The sequence below is a fragment of the Puma concolor genome, chromosome D3 (assembly GCF_028749965.1).
Source record: "Puma concolor isolate L17-30 chromosome D3, mPumCon1.1.hap2, whole genome shotgun sequence".
Lineage (NCBI taxonomy): Eukaryota > Metazoa > Chordata > Mammalia > Carnivora > Felidae > Puma > Puma concolor.
In genome coordinates, this window is record NC_141678.1 from 24,774,342 (window position 1) to 24,796,690 (window position 22,349).

A 22,349-nucleotide genomic window follows, 5' to 3' on the forward strand; every position below is an offset into this window, starting at 1 on the left:
AGTAGGCCATCCACAGAGTCATGGGTCTCACCCCACAGCCACCCTCGGCCCGCCCGCCTGATTGGAGAGCCTTCCAGCCAACCCCGATCCTCTTCCCCTTCTCCAAACCCGCAGACCCTCACGGCCCCCGACCCGCCAGGCACGCACTCTGGCGGCCCAGCTGCCCTGCCCAGTCTTCAAACTTGACAATGGCCTCAAGTGCTGGCGCTCTCGGAGCCCCACAGAGCCGGCTCAGACGGGGCCCCTCCTAGTGGGAGAAAGTGGCTCGTTTAGGAACCCAAACCCCACGCCCTGGGTGTGGACAGCCCCCTTGGGATCTGCCTTCGCCCCTGTTGACCTTGGTCATTGACATGGTTCAAACCAGGTCAGCTTCTGCCTCGCGGGGCTGGGGACACCTTAGTTGTTTGACCATTTTCGGTGGCTGGATTGTAACCTTCTCATGGAACGGAATTAGTTCAAAGTGAAAGAAATTATTTCCTCTGAGTATTTTGTGTGGCCGTGGCCGACTCTGAACCCCAGATGCAAAGGGAGCTGGCCCCGTTGGACACTGTCCCGCACGGAGGGCCTCTTGCTGCACCTGCTGCCAGAGGCACCCTGAGGGGCAGAGGCGGCCCATGTTGAGAGAGCTTCGTGCTGATGACAACAGTGAGCTGGCTGTTTGCCACCGTAGCCAGGAAGAGGGAGAGGCCCGTCTCCTGCCTGACGCCCGGCAGGCGCTTCTCCTGCCGAGTCCGAGGTATCCACCTAGTGGAGCCACCAGCAAGTTATTCTGAAATAACTTGATACTTGATGTTTCCCCCACAGCATCGAAAGGCACCTCTGGGGGGCAACCAGAACTTCGCTGGACTTTGTGCGGTTTTATTTTATTTTTTAAATTTTTTTAACGTTTATTTATTTTTGAGACAGAGAGAGACAGAGCATGAACAGGGGAGGGGCAGAGAGAGAGGGAGACACAGAATCCGAAACAGGCTCCAGGCTCTGAGCTGTCAGCACAGATCCCAACGTGGGGCTCGAACTCACAGACAGTGAGATCATGACCTGAGCCGAAGTCAGACGCCCAACCGACCGAGCCACCCAGGCGCCCCTGTGCGATTTTATAATTCAGTGATGTTTCTATTTTGCAGCACAGGGAGCAGAGGCCAGCCGTGATCTCTCCAGTACAGAGTGTGTTAAGTTAGCCCTGGCTCCGCCGAGACTGACTTGCCTTTGGTCACTCCCAGAGCCCTGACTCCTGGGGAATGAGTGTCCCCCTTATTTCAGGGCCCGCAGGGAGGTCTGCGGGAGTGAAACGCGTGGGGCAGGCGGGCACCACATGCCCTCACCTCCTGCCCCCGGCCCCCCAGGGCTTCACAAACGGGAGAGGCCCTTTCTCCCGTCCGGTCCCAACTGTCAAGAGCTTGTCGCATGGAGAACCACTGTGTGATTCTCCGTGAGACGAGCACCCAGGTCTAAAAGGTGTGGAACGTTTGAGCGAACGAGGTCAGTGGGGGAACAGGTGCAGCCGAGCTGGGCCCAGCCCTGCACTGCCCGGAAGCCTGCGGCCGAGCCGGCTGCGGCCACCGGGGCAGCGGGCCACTGTCTGACGGGTGGCCCGCTGGTCTGTCTTCCCTCCCTAGTCTCACCTGAGGAAGAACCCGCCCACGTCCTCCAGCTCCTCGTCCATGGCGGCCGTGGTCGGTAACCCGAAGCTCCCGCCGGCGGTGATGGACAGGTGGCTGTGGGGGCCGATGCCGTCGGCTGAGGAGGAAGCCTACATGGTGTCAGAGCTGCTGGGCTGCCAGCCCCTGGTGGGCAGCGTGGCCACCAAGGAGAGGGTCATGAGCGCCCTGACCCAGGCCGAGTGCGTCCACTTCGCCACCCACATCTCTTGGAAACTGTCGGCCTTGGTCCTCACCCCCGGCGCTGACGGCAACCCGGCCGGCGGCAAGAGCTCCTTCGGCCACCCCTACACGATCCCCGAGTCCCTGCGGGTGCAGGACGACGCCAGCGACGGGGACAGCATCTCGGACTGTCCGCCCCTGCAGGAGCTGCTGCTCACGGCCGCCGACGTCCTGGACCTGCGGCTTCCCGTGAAGCTGGTGGTCCTCGGCTCCTCTCAGGAGTCCCACAGCAAGGTCACGGCGGACGGGGTCGTCGCGCTGACGCGGGCCTTCCTGGCTGCCGGCGCGCAGTGTGTCCTCGTGTCCCTGTGGCCCGTGCCTGTGGCCGCTTCCAAGATGTTTCTCCACGCCCTCTACTCATCCCTGCTGAACGGCCTGAAAGCCAGTGCTGCCCTGGGGGAGGCCATGAAGGCGGTGCAGAGCAGCAAGGCCTTCTCGCACCCATCCAACTGGGCAGGTAGGAGCACGGGCCGCTGGCGGACCCCGGGGCTTGGTCCTCACGGCCAGCCCCCGGGTGGGGGTGAGGAGGGCAGCGCGGGGCCCCGAGGAAGCGCAGGAAGAGGGCGGTGTTTGCGGAGACTCTGGCCTTCTGCCAAGTCAGTCGTTTACCCCCATGGTGTGAAAGTGGTCTTTTTGACGAGGGAGCCGCAGAATAGTTTGCCATTGGAGCGTGAGGGTCGACCTTTCCTGAGACGTACGTGTATGCTGGACGACCCGTTTTGTGGCACCTTCGCGTGAACTCCCTTGAGGGACTGTAGGAAAGAGCCGTGTGGTAGAAGGACCCTGGGTTTGGTCATCGGGAGACCTGGGCTTGACCTAGCCCCACGCCTGGGCTCTGTGACCGGAGCCTCACCCTTCCTGGAGCTCAGCGCCCTCACTGGTCACAAAAGGGTGAGAACTTCTCGTCCGTGTGTGGACCATCTGGGGGGGCGCGTTCAGTGTCTGTGCCACGTGTGCTACGACAGCACGTGCTCCGGGCAGGCCTGCCATGGGCTCGGAGGTCTGGGAGTGAGGGGACAGTGTCGTCTGTGACGCCTGGTCACAGGTGGGACAGAGGCTGACCTGGAGACCCTCCCGTGCGGGAAGCCCTCCCCGACAGACTGCAGCACGAAGAGTTCGCCACGCCCCCCAGCCTCACCCAGCAAGGGCCACGTCGCTGACGCACCCCACGATGTGTCAGCCTGTGGCTGTCTCTCAGGGGCGGCCCCTGAACCTCCCAGGACGCTCCAGAGCAAAGGCCAAGTTCCCATCAGTGCCGTAGCAATGGGACCGACCCGTAAACACAGTGTCTTAGTCTCGAGAAATAGAAATGCCAAACACACCCCTTTCAAACGTTTATATTTCGTTTTAATCCACGTATACGTTTAAAAACCGGGAACAAGATGGCTTTCGCCTCTCCCTTCCTCTCCAAATAAGTCGGGTTTGCGTCTGCCGCTAGGGGTGGCGCCATCTTGCAAAGGAAGGGAGGCCCGAGGCGGACCCGGGGGCCCGCACCCCGGCAGCGGCGAGGGCCAGCGGTGGTGCCCGGCCACCAAGCCGTGTTGTTCAGAAATGGAAACATTTGCTTGCTTCACGCAGCGGCACAGCCGTAGCATTTTCCTAAAAGGCGTTTGGAAAGAACAGGACAGAATCTACCGTTTCCTCATGCAGCTGAAGAGAAACCTCCTGGCAGCGGCTGTTCCGCGAGGGGAGGGCCGGGGGCCGGGCTGTGTTGTTCAACTGCTTCCCCACCGGGAGATGCGGCAAGCAGGGCCGGTGGCGGCAGCCCCGTGACGGCTGGCGGCACCGAAGTCTGCTTTTGTGTGCTCCCCACAGTCAGAGGGGCTTGGGCCCCCGTGCTTGGCGCTTCTTCCTGACGGGACCCTGCGCCTCTCTGGGGGATCCCTCCCCCGATCTTCCCAACGTGTTTATGGATGTGGCGTCTTTGTCCTTGTTTTAGCGACGGACAACACACAAGTCACCGCTCAGTGCTGGGGACAGCGGTGTCTGAATGGTGCTGCCCTGCTCACCTTAAAAACAGCCCTGCCTCCTTCGTGCCCTTGGAAATCCCCTTTTCCCCATTATCTGGGAGCAGCTTGGTCCTCAGCTTGCTTGGTGGCTTGAGGAGACCCCTCCGTCCCTCCCCCGGGCACGGCGTGGGTCCCCCCGCCCCGGCTGCCTGCTCGTTCCTACGGCTAGAGAAGGGTGCCTCTTGCCCCGCGGCTGGTGGCCCCGTCCCCGGACATGCTCCAGACAGACACAGGGGTGTCTCCAGTGTTCCTGGGGATGGTGGCCAAGCCAGGGAAGGGGCCCTGGGGGCCCGGCCCATCAGCCCAGGGACCCCCACGGCCTCTTCTGCCCTCACTTCCTGTGCAGCAGGAGGACGGAGGCACTTCCCCGAGTGCCCACCACTCCCCGAGCAGCGAAACAGTATCAGTTCCTAAAAGGGAGGGGACAGAAAGGCACCTTAGGGTCCCCCGGTGAGTTAGACATCCCCGCCATCCATCCTTCCACTTTGCCGCGAGGGCCCCTCTTGGCCCGGCGGCTGTGAGGTACCGAGGTGAGGGCAGGCTCAGAGACGCCCTCCTTGGTTCTCCGCAGGGTTCCTGCTCATCGGGAGCGACGTTAAGCTCAACAGCCCCTCGTCGCTCATCGGCCAGGCCCTCACGGAGATCCTCCAGCACCCGGAGCGCGCACGGGACGCCCTGCGAGTGCTGCTGCACCTGGTAAGCGCCTCACCCAGGCTCTCGGGGGCAGACGCCCTCGAGAGGAGGGGAGGCTGTGGCGTTTCCCTGGCACCGGGGGACATGAGCAGGTGGAGGGGGCACCATCCCCAGACGTCCACGGGTTGAGCCAATTGGTCGAGCGGCAGGCACGACCCGTGTCCTGGGCACGGCTGTGGCAGTCTTTGCCGAGGTCCTGGGACCCATGTCGCAGCTGCTTCTGGGCCATGTGGCCTTGGGCAACTCGCCTGGCTCGCTGAGCCTCAGTTTCCCCATCCGGAAGGGCGGATAAAACTTTGAATTTTTCAAGGTCATTGGGAGGATTAGAGAACAGGTGAGTAGCTGGAACACAGTAGGGTCCTAGTGGCTGAGAGGTGGTATTTTAAACGGCACGGGCCTTCCCTGAAATTTGGTTGGAGGAAGAGTCCAGCGCTGACCTTGCATTTGGCCAATCCCAGCCTCTGTGGGGCCGGCGCGAGGGTATAGACAGAGGCCCCACATCAGCGTCCACGCATTTAAAAGTTATACATCGGGCCAAGAAGCAGTGACACGACATCCCTTCCGCTCTCCCACTTGGTAACCTGGAAGGCGGCTTCTAACAATTTAGAACCGTCAGCCTCCATGGAGCTCTGCGCAGGGAAGACCAGCCCCGCCCCAGCCCGGGGGGTCCGCGTGGGTGGACAGTCCATGCCACATCCACACTCTTTCCAGACCCGATGCAAACAGCTGCCCGCTGCCACCCCGGAGGACAGAGGTGCACACGCCGTGGCTCTGTCCGAGCTCGAGAGACAGAGGACGTGGGGCTCTGGGATCCACAAAGGCCCTGGGAGCAGGCTGGGGGCTTTGAGCAGGGAGCTTACTTTGGGGGCCGGGTTCCGGTGGGCACGTCCGCTCAGCTGGGCACGCTTATTGCCCCCATGGGCCCGGGGCCCAGGCAGGGGCGCTCAGTGTGATCCTGGTGGTCGGTCAGTCCTGTACGTTTCCTAAGCTCAGGGTCTGCCTGACATCAGTGTGTGGCCAGGTAGGAAGGAGGTCACCTGCAAACCCCAGGTGGCCCGCGGGCCAGACGTGAGGCAGCCCACACCGCCTGCTCCAGGGTAGCTGAGCTCACTGCTCTGAGAATTTGGGGAGACTCTTCCTGGCTGATTCGGACCTGTGCCTGGAAACCGCACAGAGTGATTCGGCTGCTCGGCTTAGGACCTTCTCCGGCCCCGTCACCCCCCCCCCCCCCGCCGAGTCCCCTCCCCCTCCTTCCTTGCTGCGGCCCCCAAGCTGCTTTTCTGAGAGAACCGAAATGCCCTCTCTACCCCTTTGGCTTTCTTCTCCCAGACCAGGCTTGGAGCCAGAGCCAGGTCTCTCCACTCCCCACTCAGCCCTGCGGCCCCTCAGGCACATTTAAGGGCTGTCTCTTCTTTCTTGGCTTCGTTTCCCAGGGTGAGTACAGGGGCCATGGGTCAAGTTCACCAGCCCTTGCCTCCTAACTACCCTGGGTGCCCCCCGGGGCCCAGTGGGCAGCATGTCTCCAAGGCGTGCCAGCCAGCCAGCTGGTTGTCCTGCCCAGGAACACTCCTGTCCTGCCTGTGAGGTCAGTTCCCAGCATCCCAGGGTCGTACTGTGAGAAAATTCTCAGGTGACATCCTGGACGGCTCTTCTGCCCCTCCAGTGATGGCACACGTGCCCTGGGGCACACGGGATCTCTGGAGGGACGGAGCTTTCCCCTAAGGAGAGAAACCTGCGGGGAGGCCGGAGGCTGTGGGAGGTGCTCACGGGGAGAGCGGACTCAGTAGTGACTGGACACACTGAGCCCAGCGTGTGCCAGGCATGGCTTCGGCCCTGGCGGGTGGGAGGGGGACCAGAGGTGGAAGGGGAGGCATAGGTTCTAGAGGTCACTGCCGAGGGACGAAGGGGGAGTCAGGGGCACGGGGAAGAAGGGCGCCGCCAGCCAGAGCCCCGCGATGGGGACCGCTGGCTGTGTGTGAGGTGTGTGGGCCAGCGAAGAGGGTTCGGGGGCCTGAAGGTTTGTCCTAGTGATGGGGCACCGCTACACGGTTTGAGGCAGGCCTGAGAGCGGGTTTTAGATGAGTCACTTGAGTGTCTGTGGGGGAGAGCCGGGAGCAGAAGAGTGGGCTCGGGAGGGGCCAGAATTCTTCCGAGTCTCCCGGCCCTCGCTGGCGTGGACCGGAACCTTCTTTCCCTTCTTGCCCTCCCCTGCGAGAAGCCGGGCCGCTGCCGCAGTGTCAGGATCCCCAGGCCTGGGCGCCCAGGGGGCAGCAGGCAGCCGCGTACTGGCTTCACGCCTTAGGCTTTGTGTGTCCCCAGAGCCACCGGGAGAGAAACCGGGGCTGGCCCCTGCCCCTGCCCAGAGTGGCGCTTCACTCCCCCTCGCCCTTGCAGGTGGAGAAGTCCCTGCAGCGCATCCAGAACGGGCAGCGCAACGCCATGTACACGTCCCAGCAGAGTGTGGAGAACAAAGTGGGCGGCATCCCCGGCTGGCAGGCCCTCCTCACCGCCGTGGGCTTCCGGCTGGACCCCCCTGCCAGCGGCCTGCCCGCAGCGGTCTTCTTCCCGACCTCCGACCCGGGCGACCGGCTCCAGCATTGCAGCAGCACGATCCAGTCCCTGCTGGGTGAGCCTCACGGTCCCTGCATTCATAGGGATGCTGGCTCTCACAGCTGGAAAGGAGCGAGTGTCCCAAAACATGGCAGGGTCGCAGACACAGACCTCGCCTCACGTGGAAGAGATCTGAAATAGCAAAGCATTCTCTGCCCCAGCAGGGCACGGCCCTGGCTCTGCCTCTTCCTGGAGTCACACGGAGGAAGGCTGGGTGGACAGTAGCTTCCTTAATATTTCATTGGCAGCTTCGGATCTGACAGAGCTGTGTGGCCAAACCCCAGCATCAAGCAGCCTGCAGGCGCTCAGGGCTGACTTTTGTGTATCACTCAGAGGAGGTGATGCTGCCTGAGCCAGGGCTGGGATCCCAGGAACGTCACCACACACCTGGAGGATTGCAGCAGGGGCAGGACTGGCCTTTCTCTGAGCCCCTTCTCTCCTTTCTCAAGTCAGACATAGACCCACATGCCTGGCTGTCCCACGCTTTTGAAAATGCCACCGACGCAGAGCGTCTCAGGCTCTTAGCCTGGGGAGAGCTGTGAGTGCAGAGGCTCTTTTGGGTAACACGCACCTTCTTCTTGGTTTAGGTCTGCCCAACCCTGCCCTCCAAGCCCTCTGCAAGCTCATCACTGCCTCGGAGACTGGCGAGCAGCTCATCAGCCGGGTGAGTTGAGCTAGCTAGGGCGGCTGAGCCCAGGCCTGAGGGCCGTGCCAAGCTGGAAAGACGGGGTGATTTGGCCCTAAATAGGAATCTGCAAGTAACACTGTCTTTTACTTTTTTCAGCCTTTGGGATTAGAAAGAAAAGGCGAGGGCTGGGGGTGAAATGGCCCCCCAGGCATGTGCACGCACAGGGGGCAGATGCTTGTGCTGTCTTCTCTGGGCACTGGGTTCCGAGAGCAGTAAGGCATCAGAGGATGCCTAAGGGGCCCCTGTCCCCTGCAGTCTCAGGCCATTTCCTGAACTATTCAGTGGCCTCCTGCACCTTGTCATCCCCGACCGCCAGCTTTTTCTGCTGACAAGTGTTAGAGCCACATTCCCTCAGCCAGCAGGTGTAGGGCTAGCCTGCCAGGTCCACTACAGGTGTCCAGATCAGAGTATGAACCCTGCCTGAAACAAAGTAGCCACAGCCGTGAACACAAAGTCAACTCTAATGCAAGATATTGGTTAGCAGGTTTTTAAAAATGTGCTTTCTTTGAAGGGAACGTAGATCTAATTCAGCAATCAGGAAGAGTCTCTCAGTATCATGTAGGCCCTTCCCAACTTGGCCTCAGAGCTCCTGACCTTCCTACTGCCAGTGAGGGTCTGGAACAAGGGGAAGAAGTGACATGGTGAACCCCAGGGTGACCGCTGTGTGTGGGAGTGCTTCCAGATGGTATAGCGACCATGAATTACACAGGACAGTTGTCTCTGGTCATCTTGTAGTGTAATAATTTGAGAAAACAATATATATTATCAGCTTTCATATTAGATGTTAATGTTTCTGTGCAGAAATAAAGCTGTTCTGTCTAGGATTAACCTCTGAAAATCTGAGTGCCTGGAGCCCCCCACCTACCTGGAGTTGTTTCCAGCCCAGATCTGGAACACCGTAGCTCAATGACATGGCCCCTTCTTTAGTTCCTGCTCGCTCTGCAGTAAGCGTGTTACATCTCCTTTTTGGAGAGAATCAGGAAGGCACTTCTAGAACGTCCTGAACCCAGGAGGGCTGGAAGCCTGTGCTCTACAAGAAAGAGAACTCTAGAATTACATCTGCAGGACAAGGCCGAGTCCCAAAACCCAGCTGCTTGATTTCTTGCTTTGGGTGGCATCATAGGGACTTTCTGCCTCCTATCCCGCTGGGCCCCAGGCACCATGTCCGGGGCTGCCCCCCATGGCCAGCAGAAGGTGGATATTTCTTGAGTCACTCTGGAACCACGGACGTTTCTAGAGTGGCCTATACATGGCCTGTGCACCCCCTCCCCCCGCCTCCCACCCGAGTCCTGCCTGCCCTGCTCCTCTCCTGGCAAGGAAGGGCAGGGCCTGGCTACCCCTGACCGCGTCTGGCCTGGTGTGGCTGTTTGTTTTCCTGTGTGTCCCTGCTGACTCTCGCTCCTCTCCCCTCCCGGTCAGAGCCGCGGGCCTGGTGTGGCGCTTCCTAAAGCAGTAAGCAGCTCGTGTTGCATAACAACCTGTGCTTGAGTCTAAACTCTCTTCTTTCTCTCTCTTTTTCTTTCTTTTTCTTATAATCTGCTGGCCGAAGGCTGTTAAAAATATGGTTGGAATGGTGAGTAACTACTTTAAGTAGCAACTGTTGTCAGGTGAGCCCCTGCACCCGCCACCCCCGCGTCCCCCGGGCCCGCTGTGAGCTCAGGCGCACGTGCTGTGGGAGCCCCGTGCACCTGCCCACGCGCGCCCCGGGCTGGGCTGACCCCGGCCGCTGGCCACCACCTCGCGCGACTGCCCTCTTCCTCTGCTCTGGCTCCCCCTTTCCTGCTCCACCCTTCTTGTGTTCTTGATTTGACCTCTCAAGCTCCACCAGAACAGCAGGGGCGGAAGTGACTTTAAGTGACCCTGACCCGAGTTGCCACGGGCACTCGAATGGGTCGTGTGGGTTCTTCTGTGAGCACTAAGGCTCTAGAACATACCTTCACCATGTAACTCGAGATCATCAAGAGGGTTCTAATAAAGACTAACGAGGGGGCCGGCCAGTCCTACAACCCACCCCTCTTCTAGCCCCCCAACCCCAGCACCAGTGCGCGGAGGGAAGAGGTGCGTCTGCCCTGACCTGTGACCCCCCCCTCCCCTGAGCCTCCCCAGAGGAGCCAAGACGGTAGGCGTGAGGTGCCATACAAGGAACTTCCAGTGCTGGGCACGTGTGAGGTCATTAGGGATGACAGCACCAGGTGACGCAGAAGTGATACAGGGGACAAATCGTAGGCGGGCTGGAGGGGACAGAGGCGCTGGGAAGGCGCGGGGCTCACCTGTTCTTGTCCCTCAGCTCCACCAGGTGCTGGTTCAGCTGCAGGCGGGCGAGAAGGAGCAGGACTTCGCCTCGGCCCCCATCCAGGTGTCCATCAGCGTCCAGCTGTGGCGGCTCCCGGGCTGTCATGAGTTCCTGGCGGCTCTAGGTAGGACGGGGCACCCTTTGCCCACGTCTTCACTCCTGTTTTTTAAAACCCTGTTTCTCCCAGTTTCTATTGGGGAAGGCTGGTAGATTCTTAGGGGTCTTTGTGTTTTCTTAGCTGTTTTGTTATGTAAAGATGGTTCAAAGATTCCAGCACTTTAGCCCAGTTTCCAAACGGCCCTCCAGCCTGGTTCCACCTCCCCTACCTACCTTTCGGTCTCCTCTCTCGTTTCTAGGCATCATCTTAATATAAACGCGCTAGCTTTCAGCACCATTGGGGATCAAGCCATGATTAAAAGCTAAAGAAAACAAAGTCACAAAATAAGGGTTTTAGGGTCGGTCTCTATCCTACTGTTGAAACTCCGTTAGATTTGTTAGATTTGGTGCTGGGGACCTAGAACTGCACGCACCAGGATTCTTGTGCACCTAGATGCTTTCTGTTCCTTTTGTGACACTGTAACATGGCTGAGGCAGCTTGACATCATTGTTCCTTTACTAGATGCGAAAACCACAAGAGGCTGCAGGCTGCTCTCCTGTCCCACTTAAGTGCCTGTGTGATTTGCCCGGGAGCCATTCCCTCCACCAGCTTCTCTGCGAACGCCTGGGTCCTGTGAGGCAAGGTGCTAGGCTCTGGGGGTGCAGCACTGAGCAGAGGACCGTGCGCTCCTAGAGTTGTCAGCCTCGTGGGCAGATATGGTAGACACTTGGCCTAAGGGGGGCACCTTAGGTCACAGGCAGAAGCATTAGGGTCCTAGCGATGGCTGCAGGGGTAGGAGGCAGGGAGGCAGGTGGGTGTCTTCAGGGGGAAAGACCCAGGCAGAGGGAAGAGCCATCGGTGAGCATATGTGTGAGGCACCCATGCTGGTGCAGGAGGCACAGGGACAGATGAGGCCACGGGAAGGCCTATGTCTGAACCTGAGGGAGTGGGGGTTCCGGAGGATGACACAGCTTCGAGTCACTGTCACGGGGACCAGGCCATCCGACATGGCAGAGCAGCCAGTCCTTAGGCAGTTTTCTTCTGCTTGTGAAACCTGGATATTCAGCATAAGGCCTCATTTATAACCCATTTTGCAGGTGACCTTTCCCGGCCCGCCTCAACTTAGGGCTGGCTCCATTTGCTTTTTTTGTTTTTTAATTATTATTTTTTAATGTTTATTTATTTTGAGAGAGAGAGGGAGAGACAGAATCCCAAGCAGGCTCCATGCTCTCAGCACAGAGCCCGACACAGGGCTCGATCTCATGAAGGGTGAGATCATGACCTGAGCCAAAATCAAGAGTCGGACGCTTAACCAACTGAGCCACCCAGGCGCCCCTGGCTCTGTTTGCTTTTAATGGGGGAACCCCCAAAGCCCCATAGGGACTCTGAATCTCTATAAGTCAATGCTCTGACATCCTTTATGATTTGTACTCTTTCTGTGGACTTAAAGCACAGTCTTCTTGGTATAAACATAACAAATTAATATCTAAGTAAATATAGTCAGTAGCAGCCAGGTCCACACTCAGGAGGAATCTCGTTTGACCTCTAGGACAGGCCTGTCCCTGGAGCAGTGACACAGGACCCAGGTGAGGGAAGACGGAGCCAAGACCTTTCTCTATAAAGGAAAAGCTGTCTTCCTCATGCAGGGCCTACACCTCCTCCCTTCAGTGTGGGTCTGACAGCCAGCCCTCCTCACTGGTGAACTGGATATTTCCAAGTGGATTGTTAGCTCTCCTCGGTGTTGGGAATTGTGGGTAATTTCCTACTTCCTGGCACTTTCCAAATCCACTGGTATTCAAGGGGCGACCCAGTGTGCCTGGACTGGGACTGGAGGAGGAAAAGTCTCTGCAGGCTGGGCATCTGGACAAGTGACTCCCTCACTCTTGAGGGCTCTGAGGCACCGGGTGCCCTCTTTCCAGCCCTCAGCACCCAGCAGGAGCCATCACAACCCATCACAGGGCTGTTGGCTATTTACTTCAGTGCTGTCGGAGGAACCAAGTCACATCGTTCTGCTAGAAGTAGAGGTTTCTAACCAAAATCTTACATTTAATATGAATTAGTTATTCTCCCTGAAATGCTGAGTTCTCGGAGACCTTCCTGCTGCTTCCAGGGACTGTTTATTTCTGAGTCCAGAGGGGAAAATGTCTCAGAGCAACCGGAAGGCTGAGGTAGCTCCTCGAGTGAACCGAATTCCCAGGGGAATTAGCGCCAGACCCGTATCAAAACCCTGGAGTTAGAATGAAAACGTAGACACCCTTCTGCTTTGGCGAACACTCGGCCATGACATGCACAGCATGCAGGCTACGGCAGATTGTACGTCAGAGGAGGGAAGAGCCCGGGATCACAGGTGCCTGCCCCCTGGGCCGTCGGCACCAAGCGCTTCCGCAGTTGCAGGCGGCGCTCAGTGATCCGCTGCGGGAGGCTGGACGCGGATGTTGGGTGCTGAGGGCTCCGCGGGCCCTACATCCTGTCTGTGCACACAGCCTTTGGCCACGGCGTCTGCGTTTGGCTCCTTCTTCCCGTGTGCCTCCCAGGGAGAAGTGCGCCAGGTGCCTTTGGGAGGTCTCTAATAAGTCTCCGTGCGCTGGTGGCAGCTCGGTAGCTCGCCTCCTGCTCGGGCGGCTCCTGCCCTTTGCTGTGCCCGCTCCACGTCTCAGTAGAGCCATTGGTGTCAGGGAGCGGTCCCCCTGGACTTCAGCAGAACAAACAGAGCGCAGTCCCAGTGGGGTGGCTCGGCCCAGAAAGCAGACGCTCCATCGTCAGGCGCGCTCGTTTCCACGCCCTTGGTGGCAGACGCTGAGCACGTGTGAAGACACCGTCCCTGCCCTTAAGAAGCCTCCACCTTCCCAGGCACCAGCTTTAAGTGTTGGACCCCCGGCCGAATGGAGTGGCCGGTTTTTGTCCCTCTTCAAGTCTTTTTTCAGTGCACGGTTCTTGGAAGGAATGAGCCCGACTGATTGGGACCAGGGGCTCTCGGGAACACAGCTGAGGGCGGGAAAGCTGCCGGTGCTCCAGGACGGGCAGGAGGGAGGGAGCCAGGCCTCCAGGTGCACACTCTGCACTCGGGGGGGGGCCCTCGCACCGGCACCCGGGGCCACCCCAGGCTGGGCGCTTGCTGAGGGGCCCGCGGGGCTTCCCGTGAGACCGTCCAAGGAGCCCCGCGGCTCTCAGCCTTTTCCAGACGTGGACTCTTCCCTACGGAAGCAGATGTTTACATTCTTTGCTCCCCTAGGGTTCGATCTCTGTGAAGTGGGTCAGGAGGAAGTAATCCTGAAAACCGGGAAACAAGCCAACCGGCGAACCGTGCACTTTGCCCTGCAGTCTCTGCTTGCGCTCTTCGGTAAGCGCCTCTCCCCCGCCGCCCCCTCCATGCCGCCCCCCCGCGCGCCCGGGGTGCAGATGCCCGTGCCAGCCTGGCTGCATCTTGGGAAGGGAAGGAAAAGTGAACGTGTAGTTTTGGCGTAAGTGTTCGGAACTGTCCGAAGGCGGTCAACACACCAGCTCATGATCACAACACGTGGTAGAGACAAGGTGTCGCCTAGCGCAGTGAAGAGGACACGCAGAGGATGGGACGAGACGGGGTGGCAGCCGCTGACTTAGGGAGGGGCGGGTCCCGGTCATTCATGCTGGAAGCAGCTTTCAGTCCCCTGGGGGCACTCTGCCTGCCTGCCACTCTCAGAGGGTGGTGCCTGGATGCTGGCAAGGATGGTGGCCCTGGTCTGAAGGCAGAATCAATGGGATCTGCTGAAAGGTGTACGTCACAGGAAGGGAGGGTCGCAGGCAATACCTTGTTTTGGGGAACAAACGCCACCTTTTGCTGAGACCTTGGAAGTGGCAGGAGGAACGGGCCTGAGTTCCATGTTGGACACATTCAGTTCTGAAATGGCCGTTAGACACCTGTGCCGGCGGCTGGTTACAGGAGTCTGAAGTTTGGGGAGAGGCCGGCGGGGAGAGGACTGTGTCCTGTGATCACTCTGGGGTTCACAGTTTGCAAAGACGAGGAGGTCCCGGGAAGGAGTGGTCAGTGAGGGCAGGGAGCGACCAACTGTGAACCTGGGCAGTGAACAGTGGGTTTGGCAGCATGGATGCTGCCGATGACGTTTACAGGAACGAGGGAGGGCTGAGGTTCAAGTGGAGGGGGTTGGGGGCGGGGGGGAAGAAGGGGCTAGGGGAAGGGGGAGGAGGAAAGGCAACGCAGAGAGAGAGTGTAAATGACCCTGAGGAGGCTGCTGGAATCCAGAAGGTAGTGGCTGTGGGTTCAGGACAGGGGGCAGCACAGATGGCCCACAGGCCCCGCTCGGAGCATGAGCCACGACACTTACCCTTCCCGGCGGGACCTCGTTCCCCAGGATTCCGGGGTAAATTCAGATTGTGTGCACGCAGCACATACACAGCCCCCAGCTAGCTCCTGCGTGTAAGGGGATGCTTGTGACCTTGAAAAAAACATCGAAGCCACAGAGAATTCTAACTGCCCTCTGGGCACTTATGTCTTGTCTCAGATTCTACCGAGCTGCCCAAGCGCCTCAGCCTCGACAGCTCATCCTCCCTGGAGTCTCTGGCCTCGGCCCAGTCCGTCTCCAATGCCCTGCCCCTGAGCTACCAGCACCCGCCCTTCTCCCCCACTGGTGCGGACAGCATCGCCTCGGATGCCATCTCCGTGTACAGCCTGAGCTCCATCGCCTCCTCCATGAGCTTCGTCTCCAAGCCCGAGGCGGGGTCGGAAGGCGGGGGCCCCCGCGGCCGGCAGGACTACGACCGGTCCAAGAACGCCTACCCGCAGCGGTCCACCCTGCCTCGGGGCCAGCTGTCCCCCCAGACCCGCCCTGCGGGCGGCAAAGATGAAGAAGAATACGAGGGCTTCTCCATCATCAGCACCGAGCCGTTGGCGGCCTACCCGGAAAACCGGAAGCTGCGCTTCTCGCCGGATCACAAGCAGTCGCGAGTGGGGACGGCCGGGGGCGTGAAGGTTTCGGTAAGCTCCAAGGGCAGCGTGAGCACACCCAACTCTCCGGTTAAAATGACTCTGATTCCCAGCCCCAACTCTCCCTTCCAAAAGGTTGGCAAACTAGCAAGTTCAGACACGGGAGAATCGGACCAGTCGAGCACAGAAACCGACAGCACCGTGAAATCCCAAGAAGAGAGCAACCCAAAGCTCGATCCACAAGAGTTGGCCCAGAAAATTCTAGAGGAGACGCAAAGTCATCTCATCGCGGTGGAGCGGCTGCAGAGGGGCGGCGGCCAGGGCAGCAAGAACAGTCACCCGGAGGACGGCGGCGGCCCCGGGCCCAACGGCGGGGCCGTCTTCAGGGCGTCAGAGACCAGCGCGTTCAGCAGGCCTCCCCTCTCGCACCCCAAGGGTCAGCCATCACCGGTCGCTGCTAAACCAAAGCCCCCAGCCAGAAGCTCGTCCCTCCCCAAGGTGAGCTCAGGGTACAGCAGCCCCACCAGCTCGGAGGCGTCCGTCAAAGACAGCCCGAGCCAGCACGGGGGTCGGCCGTCGCCCGGCGCGGACTCCCACACCTCCCTCCCCGACCAGCCTCTCTTTAAACTCAAGTACCCCAGCTCTCCTTACAGTGCTCACATTTCCAAGTCGCCGAGGAACGTGTCCCCCAGCTCCGGCCATCAGTCTCCTGCCGGGAGCGCGCCGTCCCCGGCCCTCTCCTACTCGTCGGCCGGTTCTGCCCGCTCCAGTCCCGCCGACGCCCCCGACATAGACAAACTGAAGATGGCAGCCATCGACGAGAAGGTGCAGGCCGTGCACAACCTGAAGATGTTCTGGCAGAGCGCACCCCAGCATTCCGCGGGACCAGTGAAAATATTCCGGGGCCCCCCTGGGACGATGACTTCCAAAAGAGACGTCCTCAGTCTCCTAAATTTGTCTCCTCGGCACAACAAGAAGGAGGAGGGAGTGGACAAGCTGGAGCTTAAGGAACTGTCCATGCAGCAGCCTGGAGAAACGCCACAAAAAGCGCCTCCCAACGGCCACTGGCGCACGGAGACCACAGCACTGGGCACGCTGCCCCTGCCCGCCGGCCCGCCCGCACCGGCTCCCGCCCGCCCTTTCAGACTTCCCTCTGGCAACGGCTACAAGTTTCTGTCCCCGGGGAGATTCTTCCCCTCCTCCAAATGCTAGAGCGCGTCTCACAGCCGCGGGCTCGGGCTGCAGCAGCCGCGGAGACAGGCTCACGCTCACGGGCCCACGCCCGCACTCTGAGCGCGGTGGCCCCACCAGCCACGTCTCGTTGGGTGCTCCCTTGGGGCGTGGGCCGCCGCCACACCCCCCGCGCCCCCATCCACGCGGCCGGCGGCCACCCTGGGCTAGAGCCACCACAAGCCAGAACTTCCCGTGGTGTCGGTACCGGAGGCTCGTGGAATCTTCTACATGCTTCACCCAATGTTTACCTTGAACTCCCTGCTTCTCATCTCTGATGTGACTCTTCAACAGGATTTTTTTTTTTTACAAAACGGTCATGGTTCTGGGTGGGGAGAGGAAAGGGAGCACATATTTTGCTAAGAGGCATATATGCAGTACCTTTTATACACAAATACAAATAGAGCTTTTTTTAAAGGCTTTCAGGTGCTGGTTGGGGGAGGGATATATAAAATCTAAGTTGAATTCTACATGAAAGTGTGATATTAGCCAAAAACAGAATGGTTTTTAAAATGCCAATGATTTGTAATTAAACTGTAGCAATTCTGGTCGAATGATCGCATAACATCACAGTAGCAATGCAATAAACTCACTGTCCAACAGCACTTCCGTCCTGAACTCCACAAACGTCCTTGGGGCCCCACTGTCAACCAAACTTGAATTTTCTAAAAAAATTTTATGTAACTCTCTTCTCCAGGCATTTTAGAACTATGCAATTGTGATTTAAAATGCAACTTTGTGCTTTGAAAACATTATTGACCTTTTTTGTACATGGATAAACAACTTGGTTTTATTATCGATAGTACTTTGCATTTATAGCTATTATTTTTAAAAAGCTCAAATTTTTTAAAATGTCAAATTTTGAATAGTCATCAGTAAGTAATTATCAAGTTTGCGGGGGAGGGGGGAGGTTGAAATTATTCAGTTTCCTTGTAAGCAAAAAAAAAAAAAAAAAAAAAAAAAAAAAAAATACACAGCTAACCAGATTTAACCAGAATGGAACTTCCAGCTCCTATTCCCTTCGGCAGCTGCTTTAATTTTATTCTCTTTTCCCAACTCCAGGCCTCTGCCACCTCTCCCATCTAGAGCTGTTCCCGGGCTCCGCAGCCCCAGCTCCCCATGTCTGTGAGTGGCACCCTCGGCGTAGCGGGAACCGGCCCCTCCCCCCCCCACATTACACTTTAATGTCCACGGCCTAAGAAGCAGGGGGGGGGGGGGGTTGGCTTTTGCTGGGATTTACATCCAAACGGTTGCTGAGCAGGGAAATAGCTATTCCTGAAAGTGTTGTCCTGAACAAACAGGGTAGGCATCTCCTACAGCCGTGACCTTACGCCCAGGTTCTCGTCAGCAAGGCTGTGACAAAAGACAGTCTAGGTGGGGGTAAGCATTGACTTCTAAAGAAAGAGATGAAATGCTAAAAATCACACTAGGACCAACTTTAGTTGGAGAATTTGAATACACCTCTTTTACAGAATTCTAAAATTAAAATCCTCCCGCCCTCCCTGTGGGGAGTGTCACACTGAGGTGGGCGGCCGCTGGGCCCGCGACACTTGGAGTGGACGTGAGAGGCGTGGCGGGAGGGGCGCCAACATTAAGACCCCCAAGTAGAGTCTTTAGCCTCAGGTAGGATCTCACTTTCTCAGCACACACTGACCGCTTGCCCTGTCACTCGGTGAACCCTGAAGAGAGGGAAGGAGACTATTTCCTCGGCGCGTTACTCCCCCCTGAGCCCCATCATAGGGCCTTTTCCGCCTTCACCCCGACAGACAGCAAGGGTGTCCCGTTCGCGCCCTGACCCCGACACTGGAAGACAGACACTTCACGAAGAAGCAATCACGAGGTTCTTGATGTCAGGAGGGAAAAACCAAACGGTAATAGAAGTCCCAGAGTAGCCAATGAAAGCAAGTTCATAGCACTGTGCATTTAGATAGTGAAATCAGGTCCCCACAACAAACACACCACCTCAGAGTAAATTTCTGAATCCCGATGTAGATAGTCAGGCGGTTCCTTTCTTAGCCATCTCCGCCCTTTCCCAAGTGCCAAGCGGCCCCGGAGGACCGGCCTGGGGTGTGTGCTCCCCGTGTGAGCACACGCACCCCCGTCCACCTCCAGTGCACGCCCCCTACCACCCAGACCACTTCCCGTGGTGATCGAGCCGGCTAGGAGGTCTCGTGGACCCTGACCTGGCGTTAGTCGTAACCACACTATTGTTTTAGGTTTCGTGTCGAAAAACCAAATGGTGTACGTGACCTTCTTTTTTTTTTTTTTTTTTTTCCTGTCCTAGAGATAAGCTTCAATGAAGGAAAGCTTAACATGATGAAACAATAAGGACCAATCTAAAAATCACTGTAGAATCGCCACCTGCTTATGTTTACTGTCTTGGTGTTTTCTTTATGAGTGAAATGGATGTCAAGTCACAGGAGATTTTTCAGGCTCCTCCACGGAAAAAAAAAAAAAAAAAGTATGCACTTAAAAGTTATGTGAGACTGTATAATTCACAGATTTCTTTGTACAGATCAGGGGTTCGCAGACCGTGACCCACAGGCTGAATCTGGTCGGAGGCCTCGTTGTTTATAGCCATGAGATAGCAATGGATTTCACATGTTTAAATAGTTATAGAAGTACCTCCATAATATTCTCGATTTTGCCTCTTGGCCCACAAAGCCTACCATACCGGATGCCTGACCTTTTAAGAAAAAGTTTGCCGACTCCTGGTGCAGGAGACAGAAAACACAATTAGAATGTTTTGTTTCTACAGTGTAGGGAACGTGAGTGTCGAGTCGTGGATAAAGTTGGCATGCATGGGAACCCTGAGCCATGGGGTAGAAGCAAAGGACTCCCGCACAGTCCGTGGCTCTTTGCCCCGCTTGGAATGCTTCAACGGCTGTGGGTAAAATGAACAAAACCATCTTTTCCTTACCGTGTGCAGAAAGCATTGGATACGTTTCGTTTTCAGCTCAGGAAACTGGAATGTCCTGCCCCCGTCCTCCTCCATCAGATGCAGATACACTGAGCACAAGCAATAAAGTCTCCCTCCTTGGCATGACCACAAAGCAAGGGGTAGATCCCATCTGAATTCTCACCGGTTGGCGAACTTGTTAATAACCAAGTCGAAACACCAGGACAAAATGAGCTACTGAAACTTAACGTTTTGATCCGCCTTAGCGCGTAGTGAAACGAAAATGTTGTCACTTCATCCTGTTTGAAAAACATCGTGGTCCACTCTGATCCTCGCTGGGTCTCAGCAGGACACACTGTCCTTGTCCCGCTCTGGCATCCCAGTGAATCTCGGTAAGTGGTCATTGCAGCAAGTCCCCAGCACACGCCTGACCCTCCCCCCCCCACCCCACCCGCACCCCCGACCCCCCTGCCACCTCCCACCGCCACTTGGTTAGTTACTGCTCAGTGTGGAAGAAATAGGGCGCGGTACTCTGGTTGCTTTCAGTAAGGAGGCAGAGGGTGAAAACTGTGTCATTTTCATCACACATTTTGTTGTTTCACCTGAAAGGATTGTTCACGTGGTTTGTGAGCTGGGCCCTTGCTTGTCACGGTTCTTTCAAAGATGTGAGGACACATGCGGTCACCTCTCCCCGCCTCAGACGCCTTCCCGGCTTGGCACTCGCCCCCCACCCCCTTGTATGCCGTGTTAGCCATCCTTGGCCTAGATGGACTTTTTTTTTTGTAAATTACAGTTTCCAGATGGCATTAAACTTTTTATATTACGAAATTTACCATGTAAAAAGAACTTCATATTTTTATTGAGGTTGTTAAGGCACTTGGCCTTCCTTTGTGATTTCAGTGTCTATTAAAGCATGAGTTCCCACGGTTTTAAGTGCTGTGTCTGAGTCACTTTCTGCACACATTCTGCGCTTTCCAGGTTTCCTTGCGGGACACAGAATGGCCCTGGGTCGTTAACGAGCAGTCTGTCATTTTGGAGTCCTTATAAATACACTGTAGCCTCACGTTTGCCAGGAGGAGAGCCCAAGAGGGTGCACAGGACCTGCCGGTGGGTGGTGAATTAGAAGACTGAACGCCTCTGATCTGCGATCCCAGTCCGAGGACCAGAAAATTCCGCAGTTGTGGACGTGTGCTGACAAAGAGTTCACTACCACCAGACCCCTGTAACTAAAGAAACTTCCAAAGGAGGTATTCCAGAGAGAAGGAAAACAGTCCTACCTGTAAACGTCTGAGAAGCAGGAAGGAAGTGTGAGCAGCGAAGTGAGTGTGAATAAATTAAAGACAAATAGTGATTGTATAAACATTAACATCTTATGTGAATAGCAACAAAAAAAATATCGGGCAATACTATGTAACACACGGATGTTAAAGTGCTATAGGTTGTTTGGAAGAGAAGAAAGCATAGACTATTTTTAGAGTAAGTTAAACACATGCTAGACACACAAATAGAAACAGAGGATTGTACCAAACTAGTTAATGGAGGAAAAAATATTTTTGTTACACGTGCTGCTAGAGGGAGCACAGAAAAAAATATTTTTAAAACTTGCTTGATCTAAAGGAATAGAAAAAAGAGAACAACAGAAACCATTTTTTAAAAGCAGGACAAATGTAAAGTAAGATGAAAGAAAACTACTAGCAATAAATGTAATCGAATGAACTGAATTTAACAATTAAAAAGGAGAATGGGGGTGTCTGGCTGGCTCAGTCAGTTAAGCATCCAACTTTTTTTTCCTTTAATTTTTTTTTAATGTTTATTTATTTTTGAGAGAGAGAGACAGAGCACCAGCTGGGTAGAAGCAGAGAGAGAGGGAGACACAGAATCGGAAGCAGGCTCCGGGCTCTGAGCTGTCAGCACAGAGCCCGATGCGAGGCTCAAACTCACGAACTGTGAGATCATGACCTGAGCCGAAGCCGGACGCTCAACCGACTGAGCCACCCAGGCACCCCAAGCATCCAACTTTTGATCTCAGCTCACCATATCATGATCTCACGGTTCATGGGATTGAGCCCCACATTGGGCTCTGCACTGACAGCATGAAGCCTCTTTGGGATTCTCTCTCCCCCTCTCTCTTTACCTCTCCCCATTGCACACTCTCTCTCTCAAAATAAATAAAGGGGAATAATGATGGCAATATGCCACATGGCTCTTTAAAAAAACGATACGCCACTGGACGCCTGGGTGGCTCAGTCAGTTAAGTGTCGGACTTCAGCTCAGGTCATGATCTCACAGTTCGTGAGTTCGAGCCCCATGTTGGGCTCTGTGCCCCTCCCCCACTCATGCTCTTTCAAAAATAAATGTTAAAACAAACAAACAAACAAACAAAACCCGATATGCCTCTTTGGGGAGGGGGGGAAACCCTACCAAAGCACAAGGCCCAACAGTTGACGATAAAAGATCAACAAAATAGAAAGTAAAAGGCACTAATAAAAACAAAGAAGATCCATTCTCTAATGTTAAAAAACCTTAGCAGAAAGGCAAAATTCTAATTTGTATGCAGCAAATCATATCATTTCAAAATTGATCAAGTAAAACTGGACAGAACTACGTGTTTGGAGGACAGCACTGTTATAATGGGATCTCACCTTCTGCTCTCAATAATCGATGGATCCAGAATACAAGCCAGCAAGCCTACGGTTTAAATAACTCGGCAAACAGGCTCGTGAAACGTCAGAGAACCTGGTCTCTGCCAGGGGATCCACGTTCTTCACAAGAGCACATGGGAGACACTATGGAAACAGATCCTGGACAGGCCATGCAGCAAGTCTCAGCAAAGACTGAGGAGTCTGTATCCCGGCCTCCATGTGATGAGAACACAGCACCAAGTCAGCACCAATAAGAAGGCGAGAAGGTTCCAAACACTTGGGTATTTTAAAATGCACTAACAGAGCATATGAACCACAGAAGTGAAGGGAGAAATGAGAAAACACTACACATCTAAGCCGATAGATGCCTCCAAAGCCACCCTGGGT

The 22,349-nt window shown here is 56.3% G+C and overlaps 1 protein-coding gene across 4 annotated transcripts in view; it reads left to right on the forward strand.

The window, feature by feature from the left end:
* The window catches only part of TTC28 (tetratricopeptide repeat domain 28), a 640,216-nt gene extending 619,963 nt beyond the window's left edge, over positions 1-20,253 (forward strand). For 3 of the 4 annotated variants that reach the window (XM_086682176.1, XM_086682178.1, XM_086682179.1), the window contains 8 exons: positions 1,617-2,337; positions 4,461-4,585; positions 6,977-7,208; positions 7,780-7,856; positions 9,430-9,453; positions 10,168-10,297; positions 13,503-13,610; positions 14,770-20,253. In XM_086682176.1, coding sequence (XP_086538302.1) covers positions 1,617-2,337; positions 4,461-4,585; positions 6,977-7,208; positions 7,780-7,856; positions 9,430-9,453; positions 10,168-10,297; positions 13,503-13,610; positions 14,770-16,403 — 3,051 coding nt within the window. In that variant the 3' untranslated portion in view covers positions 16,404-20,253. The remainder of the gene's footprint in view (positions 1-1,616; positions 2,338-4,460; positions 4,586-6,976; positions 7,209-7,779; positions 7,857-9,429; positions 9,454-10,167; positions 10,298-13,502; positions 13,611-14,769) is intronic. The other variant, XM_086682177.1, reaches the window with a different exon arrangement.
* Positions 20,254-22,349: the final 2,096 nt, after the last annotated feature.